This window comes from Opisthocomus hoazin, chromosome 5 (assembly GCF_030867145.1).
Source record: "Opisthocomus hoazin isolate bOpiHoa1 chromosome 5, bOpiHoa1.hap1, whole genome shotgun sequence".
Lineage (NCBI taxonomy): Eukaryota > Metazoa > Chordata > Aves > Opisthocomiformes > Opisthocomidae > Opisthocomus > Opisthocomus hoazin.
Window position 1 is genome coordinate 42,077,742 of NC_134418.1, and position 14,006 is coordinate 42,091,747.

The following is a 14,006-nucleotide window of genomic DNA, read 5'->3' on the forward strand; positions in this document are numbered from 1 at the left end:
GAAAGCAAGCGTGAGGGACGACAGGAACTGGAGCACAGCAGCAGCCTGGCAACCATGTAATTCAGCTCCCACAGGAGCAAAACTTTTGTTTCTTCAGACAGTTTAAACTGACTTTGGTCCCCCTCAAACTTCAAAGCTCCTGATCGTGTTCTTTGGAGAGGTGTACAGAAAGATACACGCTTATTGCTAAACAGGTCAGCTGCTTTAACGACCAAGCTCTAATCCTTTCTTCATTCATAACTTGTTATTTTACCATACAACTGAGTTAATTTCAATCTATTAGGCTTTTCGCCCAAAAAAGGACAGTTCAACTCCATTCCCCCCAGCCACACACTCCTGCCACTAAACCAGCAATAAAACCACTCTTGGACCAAAAATGCAGAATAGCAAGGGACAGAGGACAGAGCTCACGGGAAGGGGGAAGAGCTGCAAGATAGGGTAAACAGAGCCAGGCGGCCCGTAGCACCAGCTGCCCTGCAGTTATTTGGCTCAGGCACACTGTGAAACTAAATTCTAACCAGCTTCCTGGCTCAGCTGATTTTTAAAAACTCCCAAGTGTAGTCATCTAGTTAACCCTCTGCACAAATAGGTAACAGAAACATACACAATGATCCGCCTACTTATGAGGGTACACAGTGCCACAGTGCAGCACCCTGAACCTAAAGTGACATTTTTACCTGCCAAGCGCCAATCTTGTCACCACTGAAGCTAAGTAAAACTAAGTTTAGAGCGAAGAGATGTGAACCTAGGTCAGGTTCTCCATCCTGTGGGTAAATACAAAGTCACATTCCTCAGGAACTTGTACAAGTAAAAAAATCTCACAGGAAAAAAAATTATAGTAAGTCTACCTGTTTCCACAGTTTCAGTCTCAATTTCTTGTTCCTCTGCTACATCTTGCATCAGGTAAGTCTCATCATCATAAACCAGGACCTGAGCAGCATAACCCTGTTCTAGTCTGGCACTAGGAACCGGCTCCACAATGACTGCTGGGAATTCAGAGACTTGCTCATGTTCCTACAGAAAGACAAAAAAAAACAAAAACAACATGCTCTGAATACTGCACTGTTGAATATCTACATTGATATTTTCCTCTTATGCTCTTATATGTTTTATGGAATAATGATAATAAAGATTTTTAAAGCAATTTTCTTCTAAAGTAAGAAACTGAAAAAATAAAAGATAGCTTATCATCCACCAAGGGGACCTTCCAGAATCTCAAAGATATTTTCCTGGCTTTAAGAACTTAAAATTTAAAACATCAGACAGCTTTAAAATATTGGAAAAGAGCAAGCTTTCTAATTAAGACATTCAGCTGTGGGAAGTGTTTCTTCTCCCTCTGCTCCATGAAATGTAATTGAGGCTTTGCGTGTGTACTGCAACATACCTACATCTGACCTGTATTTTATGAACACTCATGTTTTGGATTAAGCACGTAAGCTATCACAAAAGAATCATCTACTTCAAAGCCCATATGCCTATCTCTACTTATTTAAGGATCAAAATGTCTGTAACAGCATATTCAATCTATTAAAGTGTTGCAGAAGCGGAACTCTGCCAGATTCGAGTCACTACAAGCTACAGAATAGCAGAATACATTTACTATTTGTTGATAAGAATGCAAAATATGAGCAAACAAGTCGCACTGGCTAACTTCAAAAAAGGTCTTTGTACTGTTCTGCTTATCTCATTCTACACCTCAAGATACATCTGAGATCTTTAAAGAGATGCTTAGTATAGAATTTAATTTTGTAAACCCTGTGTACAGTTGTAATGCAGACTTCAAAACCTACTGCTTCCACTTCTCTGTGATGATAAAATCTTCCAGTAAAAGACGTTTGAAAAAATGGGCTGCTCTCTTCCTCCTCACACAACAATCTCTAATCCATTTCACTTGATTTCACAGCAAGTTTACAGTGAATTTTTCTTTCAAATTACGAAAAAGGTGTAAAGTTTTTTAGTAAATACATGCTATTTCTTTTTCTAACCTCTTGATTTTTTATTCCATTGCTGTCGAAGTCCAGGCCAGGGCCTCCAGTGTCAATCACTGCTGATGTCATGGTGCAACCCCTGAAGACGCTTTGAGAGCTGTTATCTATCTTGAAGACAGTAATGCTGATAGCCTGCGGTTATCAAAGGCTTAAGTTCACAATCCACTTCTGTTAAACAACTAGGCAGAGGTGGCTGAAACACAAAATAAAATTTAAGTTATTTGCAGAGTTTATATTCAAAAGTCTTCAACATTTATGAAAGCTATTGCACTCTACATCTCTACGTCAAAAGAAGGCATCAGTGAACATAACAGATGCGACAGAACATGCTGATCTTGGTGAAGTTAACACTGAATACTGCCATAAAACACAAGTTTCACACTAACTTTTAATACTAAGGTAATACAATGTCAGTTTGGTTATTTGCAATTTGTTGAATTTCACACAATTCTAAAATCAAATAATTATATATTAACAAATTAGATATTTTCTCTTGGCCAAAATTATTAATTTTGCACTGAGATCAAATATCAACTAGTTTTTTTGAGACATATATACATTTGAGTTATTGTAGCTTTTCTAAAGGTACTGTTTTCCTGTTGAATTAGGAGAATTTTTAAACTAAATTTTCTTTTTTGTTCTACCAGTTTCAGTCACTGCATAAAGCTGTAGTTTCTCATAAAGTTTCATAAAGCTTCCAAATACACTGCCTTTTAAAGCAATGCATATATAACACATCTCACAAATACAAACCTAATTTCTAATCTACAGTTTTCTTTGAAATAAAAAGTATTGTAGCAGTTCCTCTTTTTTTTCCTATAGAAGAAATTGTTTTGAGTCCAAAAAAAAAGAAAGTTCCACATCATAATGCTTTAATTTGGGTATACCAAGGACTCACCAAACTTACAAAGGTACATAACCTCCATCCCCGTGAATTTCTTTAAACCTAGATTAACAGCAGTGCTTTGTTTCTAAACAACTGCTATTTATTTATTCTGAATAAGTATTATTACTCATATCCTGTTTTTGGAAGAGACAAATAATCTGTGTTCATAAACCTTGGGCTGTGAGTAGCAGTTTACTACTTCAAGATGCAAACTAAGAAGTTTGGCTTCTTAGTTGTACAACAGAAAGCACATATTCCACGTGAGACATAAGAACCCAATCTGATATCAATTATCCTTGCAAGTAACTCCACTGAGATCAATGCTTTATAACAGCAGCCAGAATTTAGCCCAACGTTTTTAATAAAATCCATCCATTTAGAAAGCTAGCACAATCACCAAAGTCTGCAAGAAAATAGGATCTTCCAACACACACCGAAGAAAAAGAAAATTGTAATCAATGCTCCAGTGAGTAAACTCAATAAGCCTGCTTTTCAATAGCAGGCAGTCAGCTTAAACTGAATTAATCTTGCACATACAGGGAAAAGGTAGCTCAGACTCACACTGAGTAACTGGGCTTCCTATAGGCATGGATATATTTACAGGTTAAACAGCTTAGGTATACTAGTAAAAATTACAATTACTGATGTCCCCAACTGGATGTCAACGAAGCAAGAAAGTCAACAAAAAATACTATGCAAAAACTGATTAAAAACTTTCATTTAATCAAGGTATTAAGGATCCTTCAGCATGCCATAAAAACATGCTCACAAAGGCATCATTTCTGTTGCCACACCAACTCAGCACAAAAAGTCAGCAGCCACGTAGTGGATGGCAGGTTACTACATAAACACCCCAACCAACCAACCAACCACAACAAAAAACAACACACCAAACAAAAAAACCCAGCACAGCAGAATAAGATACTCATATTTTTCACCCTTCCATACAAAAAAGAGAATAAATTCTGACAGCAGCTTTCTAGGCAATTAATCCTCACAAAATAAACTGAAGAAAAGGATATCGTCTTAAATCGCTGTCATATCAGCAGCAGAATAAGCACAAGACATACTCGAAAAGAAAGGGAAAAAATATATGCAAATCTGAAAAAAAAGGCATTTTTGGCTTATATAGGCATACAACTTGACATGAGAAAGCATGATTCATACCTAAAAATATTTCACTTGTAACAGCACAAAAAAAACAACAGTAATACTTTATCTTCCATTGTTTCATATGTAAAGCTAGCATGACTTTTTTATTATCAATATTTTCCTTGATGAAAACGAAAGCAAAGAGCTCCTCTGCTCCCCAAACAAGATTCAAGCTATAAAGTCTTCAGCAAGCATCCCTGGAGCCATATACACCTGTTATCCTCCAGGCTTTTAGCACAAAAAGCCTACTCCTTACCTGCCTAACAATTACTGCATTATTTCAAAAGTCTTTAAATTCAGAAACATGTAAAGTAGAAAAACAGCTGTTTACGAATATACTAAAATAATCATTCAGGAGGAATTTTTTTTTTTTTAAAGTTACTTTTACTGTAAAAAGACTTTTTCCTCTTCTACAGTTTTCCATCTACATACACACTACAAATACTGCAAGTAATCATAACCCAAAACAGAAGTTCAAAGAATGGAAATTGTATTTCAATTTGGAAGCACAGCCTCCAACCAATTTCAAACATCAACATTATTCCTGCAACTCAGACTTGAATCTATGTAAGAACATAGAGTGCTTCGTACAGGACCTTTGCATAGCTTAAGCATGTCACAAATTTAATTTGGTTCTCATGCAGTATATTAATGCAAACAATCATGTATTAGACAACATGTACTGTATATTCGTATTTTATGTACTATAATCCCACACAGGTTGCCAAACAGCTGCCAAATTGTAGCAACTGAAAACACTTAATACTGTGTGCTCAGGCTATGTCCAAAAAATGATACTTCTGTCTCCTAGGTTACAAGTTTAGATGACTTTCTCGCTGATTTATCTCTACATGAATTACCAGTTATCTATGGAAATGAAGATAGGGAATAATGATAATCCTCATTTTCTAGTTCCAGCAGTAATACACATTAAGAACCTTACAGGGGGAAATACACAGAAGAATGAGTGAGATGCTGTATCTCAGCATTCATTAAAAGGACAGCGTCTTTAGACTGAATGCACAGAACAGTCCAGGCAAGGAATAAATGAAAGACCCACAGTCTTTATATAGTAAGACTTGAACTTCATACTAGGAGTCATGCTATTCAGCAACCTTTTCAAAAACCCGACATGGTGGGGAAAAAGGCAAGTCCACTGGCCAGCAAGTGGCAAGTTAAAAGAGTTTCAGTTCAGTCTGGTTTGCAAGTTCTAAGTTAAAACAAATGCATGCACGCACACACACACATACCCCCCCCCCCCAAGTGTATGTTGGATTCCTGCAGACGCACCCCTTTACAAAGGAACCAGGTAAGCGTTTGCCCTCTTCCCTTTCCCTAAGCAGTATGCCCTTGTGGAAGCCTTTCCGCTTCTCCCTCGAGTTTCAGTAGAATACTGAATCTATTTCCCATCCTCTCCCTAGCAAGCCATAACTAATTTGACTTCTGTAAAAGAAAAAGACTGCCTAGAGCCTTTCAGAAATCACTTCCAAGATTCGCATTTCCCAAGGCTAACTGAGACAAAAAGGCCAAAGACAATTAAGACTCAGATTCTTAAAGTAACAGATGATTCGGGTTTGTAAGAAACCAGGTTATCCCTGGTGATACTATTAGCCAACAGACACTAGTTCAAAGAATGACTACTTTTGAATCACAGAACAACATGCAGAAAGATAAAAAAACCCAACACCCAAAACTCCACACACTACAAATTTCATTCCTCAGATGCTTACAACAAAGCAAAATACAGAATGACATCACAGGGGAAAAAGAAAAAAAAAAGCCTGGTATTTCCAAAACAGATGACCAAATCATTTTGTTACAGATCTGACATTCACTCGTATTCTTCCTGATCACGGAAAATAGAGAGAAACTAGTTCTGGAATATTTGGAATATCCCTTACAACAGGGAAAACAGCTTTACTGCCTCATCTGTTATTTTTATACGTATCTCATGGGAAAACAAAAATAAGTCTAGGTGCTCCCACCCTCAAAAAAAACACAAAACAAACAATCCGAATCTTAAAGCCACATTCTTTGCCTGAACAGCCAGAAGTTTCTAACTGCTTAGCACCACAAAAGACTCAACAAAGATTCAAGTTTTTGACTGATCTTCTTGAGCAGTGAAAACTATCACAGCATTTATGCCTTCAGAGGCTACAGGGCACTTGTCATAAAGGCTGCAAAATACCAAACAGTTTACTCACATATTTAGTAGTACATTTCTATGGCCTACATTATGTATCCAAGTGTCTGCCTGCAAGACATCCAAACAGTCCTCTTGCATTCTCAGTAGCTACCAGAGAAGCTTAAACACACTTTAAATCACAACTTCAATGAACACCCCGTTAGTCCCACAAAAACACAGAATCTTACGTCAACCCCCCTGCGCACAACCACCTACCAAGTTAATAGAGAAGCAAACAGGCGGCTCAACAGAATTAAAAATAATAATTGAAAAAACAAGTGGAAAGGATGGCAGAGTGTCATCTCTACTAGGCCAGATTCGAAGTGAAGTTATTTAGGACTGGCCTCAAAACAAAACTCTAAATATAAATCTGCAAATAGTTTTAGTATGCTTTTATTTAAATTATAAAACAAACAAAAAAATCAATGCTCGAAAAAAAGACGCACGCACTCGTACCCACACATGAAAACAAGACAAACACGCAGCAGACTGGGCAGCAGCGACCAGAGGCAGCTGCTCCCGCAGCACTCAGAAGAAACGTTAGAGTACTTGGAACAATGTCCCCCTTTTATTCAGCTGGGCATCCCAAATCCTGAGGAGAGATTTATGCAGATACCTACACAGATGCAAACGCAAGAACAGGACTGCAGCCAGCAGCAGCGGCATCACACACAACTTTTTTCAAATAGGCCTTCCTTTGGTTTAATAAAAAAAACCTTAAGGAAGCTGGCTTGAAAATGAAATTAGTTATACATACAGAAATACACCAGCCAAGATCACTGCAGAATCCCATTAGCTGTAACAAGGCTTCCAAGGGTACAAAGGTGGTCTTTCACAGGCAGCACCTCAAAGACACCAGTAAATGTCACTATCACGCCAACACATATGAAACATAGCGCACGCTGTAAAAAAATTTTCATGTTGACTGAAAGTTCTTCTTAAAGACATTTTCCCAGACAATTTTTACAGCTCTGGCTGATTCATACTGGCATTTGCAGAAGTGGTGAATTAACTTTAACTTTTCTTTTGAAACCCAGAACAAGTTTAAAAGCTGAAAAATTGAGTTACTGCAAAATGTGACAGTGGGGAAAAAAAAAGCCTTGTAAATAGCTAAAGAATCAGGAGGTGTGCTCAAAAAGAGGATATAAAGTAAAACGGCATCCACAATGTCAGGGAGACAAAACAGACAACCCATGCAATTCATAGTATCTTACAAATTACATCAATCACCGAAAGTTATAGAAAAGGAAATCAAAATGAGGAATTACCAAAGCAAGTGGTCCTGGCCACATCATACTTCAGAAATTTCCATACAGCAAGGCAAGAATTTTATTGCTGAAAGCACAGAAATTATTACATTGGATCAAATCAATGATGTACCAAATCCAGTAAGAAACTAGAGGAACTCCTTCCACACATATTTAATTTGATAATCTGACCATCCAAAGGTTGCCCTGAAATCTCAATAGCTAAAGCCGATGAGCCCCGAAATATATAAGCTTATAATCACTTAAACACTACTAAGATTCTGCAAAATGCTTTGTGGCTTCAGCAGGCTTCTTCTGGACCTTCCCGTATTTCATCTTATTAGCAGGCTCTCTTCTTACAGCTCCCCTGAAACCTTCTCTTCCCTCTGACAGCAGTCTCATACACGCACCCCCACTTTGTACCAGCACTTCTCTCCAGCATGTCAACTGTTGGTCCTTAACATCCATCTCCACTCCCCCACAAGCCAGAGTAGGGAGCAATTATCCATCGTTTTACATAATAAAAGAGCAGAGACAGATGAAACTAAATGGTGAGGATGCGGGTTCAGAAAAAAAAAAAAAAAAAAAAGGACACAAAAACCCACACATACAAAAGTACGCACTGCACACATAGTTAATTTTCATAGGATATTCTAGAGGTCAAAACAGTAAGCTATGAGGTTTAAGTTAGACAGCTTCATGGAGGTGAAGGCCCTGAATGGCTTACACGACTATTAAAAGATGCGCACACAGTCTGAAGTTTAGGGACCTTCTAAACCAGGTATTACCGAAACCTGAGAGATGGAAAGAGTACGCCACTGAAGGTACCATACAAAATAACCATCCTGTTACTAGAACCTTTCCTAAAGCAACTGATCCTGTCCTCTATCAGAGATGGAGCGAGGCGAGAGGGAGGAAGAGGATCTTGGATCAGACCCACTGCATACAGTTTTGTACACTTTTATTTAATTTATTTAAGATTCTTGAAATAAAGTTAAGTTTTGTAGTAACAGTCAATGACCCAGATCTCTCCGGCGGTATTCAATATAACAGATGGCTCTGTGACATCCCCTCTCAAACAACGATACGGGGTTTTCAACATACCCTACCGACAGACATTTCTATACCAAAACTCTCACATTCTCCCAGATTTCCCAAAACCACCAATGTTCACACATTTGCCTCATTTCAAAGTTATAGCACAAAACATGTAAACATGCTATTTCTGCTTTTTTTTTAGGCCACAGAAATACCTGAATTGCTTTCAATTTTTATTGTTAGGGTGTCAGTTTTATAAGTCTCGAAAATTCTCCAATGCTTACACCCCTGTATCCTGGGGTTCAACTTCATTTCATGCCGTTTGTCTCGACTAACTAGGAAGCTCTGAAAGTTTGATGCGTATATACACTAATCAGAAAGTGCCAAAAAGCTTTATGATTAAATCGCAACAAAGGGGAATAATTATCAGCACGTGGCAAACAGACAACTTCAAAGCACGGCAAGAGATGAACTCAGCCGACAGAGAACCCTCCTTATAAACCGACTGTGCTGAAGCTGACGGTCGGTAAGGTTCAGCCACCTTTGCTGGAGAAGTCAACTGGTTAATAAACAGTCACAAGGAACGCGACAGTGAGCAGTCATCAGGGAGGGAACACGCAGAACCGAATTGTTTCAGGGGTGATTAAAAAAAAAAAAAAAGAAGTCAGATAAGAGGCGTGACAGCCCAGATCCCGCAAGGGACGCGATGAACACCAACACCAGAGCTAACCCAGCACAACGTTTCACAGGCAGCCTCAGGCTTCAGCCGCGCAGCCCGGGCGCAGCCGGCGCTGGCCGATGCCGGGGGCGCGGACGGGGCGGGGGGGGGCAGGCCGCAGGCCCGGCGGGGCTGCCCCACCGCCCTCCCGGGAGGGCCGAGCGCGCCTGACAGCGACTGACCAGCGCTGCCATGTTCTCCCGGCGCCCCGCGTCAATAAGGCGCTGCCCCCGCCGCGCCGCCCCGGCAGGCCGCGGCCGCCCCGGGGCGGTGTTTCCGCTGACAGCCGCCGGGACCCGCCCGCCGCCCCCAGCGCCCCCTCGGCCGGCGGGACGGCGGCCCGGGCGCGGACCCCCGGGGGGCGGCCGGCGGCGGGAGGGGCGGCCCCGGCCCAACGGCCGCTCTCCGGCGCCCGGCCCCGCGCCCCAGGCGAAACCGAAAGTGCAGCCGGGGGGCGGGAGGGGGCCGCGGCAGCAAACCCCGGCCCCGCCGCCCCTGGGCCGCCACACGCGCCTCGGCGGCCGCCCCCGCGACGGGCCGGTCCCGCGCCCCCCTCGCAGGGCGGGCGGGCGGGCGGCGGCTCGCTCGCCCCCTCCCTCCTTCCCTCCTTCACAGGGCCGCCTGCCAGCGCCCGTCCCGGCCGGTGCCGCGCCCTTACCGTGCCCGTGCGCCCGGAGGCCGCGCCCGTCGCCCGCCTGGGCCGACAGCAGGAGGCAGTGGGCGCCGCCCGGGCAGCGCCAGGGCCGCCCCGCGGCGGGAGGGGCGGGCGCAACGGCGCAACCTGCCCGGCCCCCCCGCGCCGCGCCGCCGCCTCTGCACATGCTCGCGCCGCCCGGCGCGCGGGGGCGCTGCGGGCATGCGCGGCCTCCCCGCGCCTGCGCAGGGGCCGGCGGGAGCTGGTGGCGCGGGCTGGGCGCGAGGCTGCTTTGAGGGAGCGGCTGGCGGCGGGGCCGGGCGGCTGCGGGGCTGCGGGATGGCGCTGTTCTCGCCGTCTCCCTGAGGAGTGCTTCGGATTCTGCGTGTTCAGAGCTGAGCGGAGTCAACGGACGGGACGCGGAGAGCGGGGCTGAGGGGAAAAGCCGTGGCAGACGGGGCCTTGGTGACCCTCGACCGCGGCCCTGCGTCGGAAAGGGGCGGACAGCCGCCTGCTGCCAAAGGTCCCTCCTGGCGCTGGCATGCAGCCCTGCAGGGGTCGTTGTTTTCTGCGAGTGGCTTTGGTACATAAGAGAAGGAGCTGGCCGTGCGCCTGAGCAGCCGTACAGAACTGATGTCAGCCAGCGACTTGCAGGGGCAATGCTGAAATGCCCACTGCAAGTTTTCTTCAGTCACAGCCATCACTTTTAGAGCACGTGGTTTCTGAAGTTAGCCAAAGTCATAATGCATTCATTATTCCCTTGTCAGTATGAGAGACACTGTCAGAGTCTGCTCACAAACCAAGTACATACCGAGACTGTCTTACCTAGCCTGGTCTGAGAGGCTTAGGACAGAATTGGTCTTCTCCTTTACAAATACCGGGCTTAACCATTATACCCTGCTTTGCATTTCACAGTAATAAACAGAAGAGTTTTAGCTGGACAGGAGGCATTACATTTCCATTGCAGACAAAAAAACTCACATTGCCAAGGAGACTTTCGGCATCAGACAACCACTTGCTCAAAAGGAACTCAAGACTGGAGGTTTTCTGCTCTAACTGATTCAGGCCCCCTGGTACCTGTAAGTCTGACCGACTCCTCTGGAACAGGAGCGCTCTGAGCACTGCGCAGCGGTACCTAGGTGGTCCACAGTCACACGCATGTGCTCCTCACCTTCATCAGTGTGCAAAAGCACTTCTCGGCTGCGTCTCCATTTCCACCTGACCATCCATGTCTACTGCTCCCTTGGCACTCCTGTTCATCTCCTTCTCCACCAATCAGACTTACCATCAGACTTGGTGGAGAAGATGAACAGGAGTGCTCAGTTTCTGCCTTAGGCTTATTACCAGCCACTGCTCTACAGGCCTGGCTCCTCTTCCTTATGCGTTTGAACTGGGTTTCTCTTTCCTCTGCATCTTTAGGGCATCAGCTTCCTTTCCTAAGGAAATAAGATCGTTCAGGGGTCTTTAGGCCCTGGAATCTGACCAGCTTTTACGGGTTACGTACAAATCACAGTTTTCCAGGATATATAACATGGATAGTTATTTTCCCTACGGATGGCACAAACATCTCCCTGACATTAAAGGTAGCCCTAAAAATATCAGGCCTGTGCCCTGAAGCACAGAAACATTGGAGATTCTTTCCTTCCAAAAACGTGTCAGGCAATATTAATAATAGATGGTGCTACTAGTAGCCTCTTAACCTAAGTGGCCACTACTGAGGTGTAAACTTAAACTTGGCCACTACTTTGTAATAAAGCACACATCATAGCAAAATTATGGTCTTACCACATGCTAAGCTTCCCAGACATTTAGCAAGGCATACACTTGGGTGTCGTTAATTACAGAATTTGCTACTGGTTTACATTAAGCAATATGAAGTCTCAGTTGTCTGTCTGCTCTTTAAAAGATGAGAGATACCACTTTTAGATCTTTAGTGTATCTTTAAAAGAAAGTTTCAAACTACGCAGGGAAAAAATTGTCATTTATTAACAATATAGCTGACATCCACGTTGCTGCTAATTCAGTGTTTGCACATTAGAAAAGGTAATTATTTTAATGTTCTAGCATGCAAATTGTATCAACCAAGGTGTAAAGTTAAAATCTCATAGACAGTGGATGATGGAAGTTCACATTTTGTAGGCCTTGGGATTAGATTGGAGATAGCAGTTGATACTATAAAATAAATGAAGAAAAGAGCAAGTCAAGAAAAGGGTAGGATTTTGGGAGAAAAACATTAAAGGGTTCCTGGCAAAAATTGCTTTGTTATAGACTGGAAATAAGCCTAGCTGGGTGTGAGTTTTAGCCCTCAATACCAGTTCTTTTGCAGCCTGGCAGACCTAACTGCTGTCAGCTTCATCTTTAGTGCTTAATTACTCCTGACTTGATGTGCCTGCTCTTTTAGGGGTTTTTTCCCTCTTCTTCTTCTTCTTCTTCTTCTTCTTCTTCTTCTTCTTCTTCTTCTTCTTCTTCTTCTTCTTTCCATGAGTCCAAGTTAAAACTCAGAAAAAGAAGAAAACCTCTTGCCATAATCCTTTTCACAGAGAAGAAGAGCAGACAGCTTCTTCCAAAACAGGCCCACTGTCAGCTGAACAAAAGCCACATAGACCAAAGCTGCTTTGTACACTTCAGTACTCCTTCACAGAGTCATGGTGACGTGGCCACCACTTAGGAGTGCTCTCAAGATAGACTTTCAGCGGTCCCTTCTTGGTTGACAGCCAGATGAACATGAGCCAGCAGTGTGCCCAGGTGGCCAAGAAAGCCAACGGCATCGTGGCTTGTATCAGGAATAGTGTGGCCAGCAGGAGCAGGGAGGTGATCGTGCCCCTGTACTTGGCACTGGTGAGGCCGCACCTCGAGTACTGTGTTCACTTTTGGGCCCCTCACTACAAGAAAGACATTGAGGTGCTGGAGCATGTCCAGAGAAGGGCAACGAGGCTGGTGAGGCATCTAGAGAACAAGTCTTACGAGGAGTGGCTGAAGGAACTGGGGCTGTTTATCCTGGACAAGAGGAGGCTGAGGGGGGACCTTATTGCTCTCTGCAACTACCTGAAAGGAGGTTGTAGTGAGGCAGGTGTTGGTCTCTTCTCCCATGTAACTAGCGATAGGACGAGAGGCAATGGCCTCAAGTTGTGCCAGGGGAGGTTTAGATTGGATATTAGGAAAAATTTCTTTACTGAAAGAGTGGTCAGCCATTGGAACAGGCTGCCCCGGGAAGTGGTTGAGTCCACATCCTTGGAGGTGTTTAAAAACATGTAGATGTGGCACTTCGGGATATGGTTTAGTAGGCATGGTGGTGTTGGGTGGATGGTTGGACTTAATGATCTTAGAGGTCTTTTACAGCCTACGATTCTATGATTCGATGATTCTGTAATTCTGATGTTCGTTCTCCTGCCACCTGGCCTAGGCAGTCCTCTGTTTATTCAGTTTTTCTCCACTCTGTGTTTGGATGACACAGGACAAATGTTTCTGCATCCCTTAATCTAGTTTATTTATACGACTCCCACTTCTCACTTTCTCTTCTAGTGAGCTGAGCTGTGCAGACATTTTCAGTGGAAGTTCATCAGCGCCTCTCTAGGAGGGAGTCACAGCAAGCACTCTCTGAGCCTAGAGACCTGTGCTTCTCTGCAGAGGAAAACAGCACTGCTTTGAGATAATCACAATGGCATCTTCATTTCTTTCTCTGATGCTGCTGCTTTTTGTTTGGTTTGTTTTTTTTTTAATGAAGCTAGATTAACTCTTCATATGGAAAATCATATTTCTCTTAGGAACAGCTCTTTTTGGTTTACCTTAAGCTAGTTGGAAAGCTATGCTGAAAAATATTAAACTTCAAAATGAAAAAAGCAGGGGTGCAGATGGATTTGGATCAATTCAGCTGAATGATTTTTGAAGTTATATGTGATGCAGCTATCAAAAAAAAAAAAAAAAAGAATAGTGGGCCATTTTCACCCACTCATGAGGCAGACATGCAGTCAGTTCAAAGCTGCCATTGCTGGGATACTGCTGTGTGATAACATGGGGTCAGCAGTTCAACAGATGCTTTTCTGCCCCTTCTGCATACAGAAAGCTGCGGTCCACGTTGCTTTTTAAACGGTGATCCTCAAAAGACTGTAGCCTATCTAATTGTATATGCTGAGCTTACTGCCTTTGGTTGTTCAGATG

At 43.3% G+C, this 14,006-nt stretch overlaps 1 protein-coding gene across 2 annotated transcripts in view; it reads right to left on the reverse strand.

Moving 5' to 3' along the window:
- The window catches only part of ELF2 (E74 like ETS transcription factor 2), a 38,651-nt gene extending 28,686 nt beyond the window's left edge, over positions 1-9,965 (reverse strand). The window contains exons 1-4 of one of the 2 annotated variants that reach the window (XM_075420981.1): positions 9,873-9,965; positions 7,480-7,546; positions 1,986-2,181; positions 849-1,014 (exon numbers count right to left, since the gene is read on the reverse strand). In XM_075420981.1, the coding sequence (XP_075277096.1) occupies positions 849-1,014; positions 1,986-2,057 (238 nt within the window). In that variant the 5' untranslated portion in view covers positions 2,058-2,181; positions 7,480-7,546; positions 9,873-9,965. The remainder of the gene's footprint in view (positions 1-848; positions 1,015-1,985; positions 2,182-7,479; positions 7,547-9,872) is intronic. The other variant, XM_075420980.1, reaches the window with a different exon arrangement.
- Positions 9,966-14,006: the final 4,041 nt, after the last annotated feature.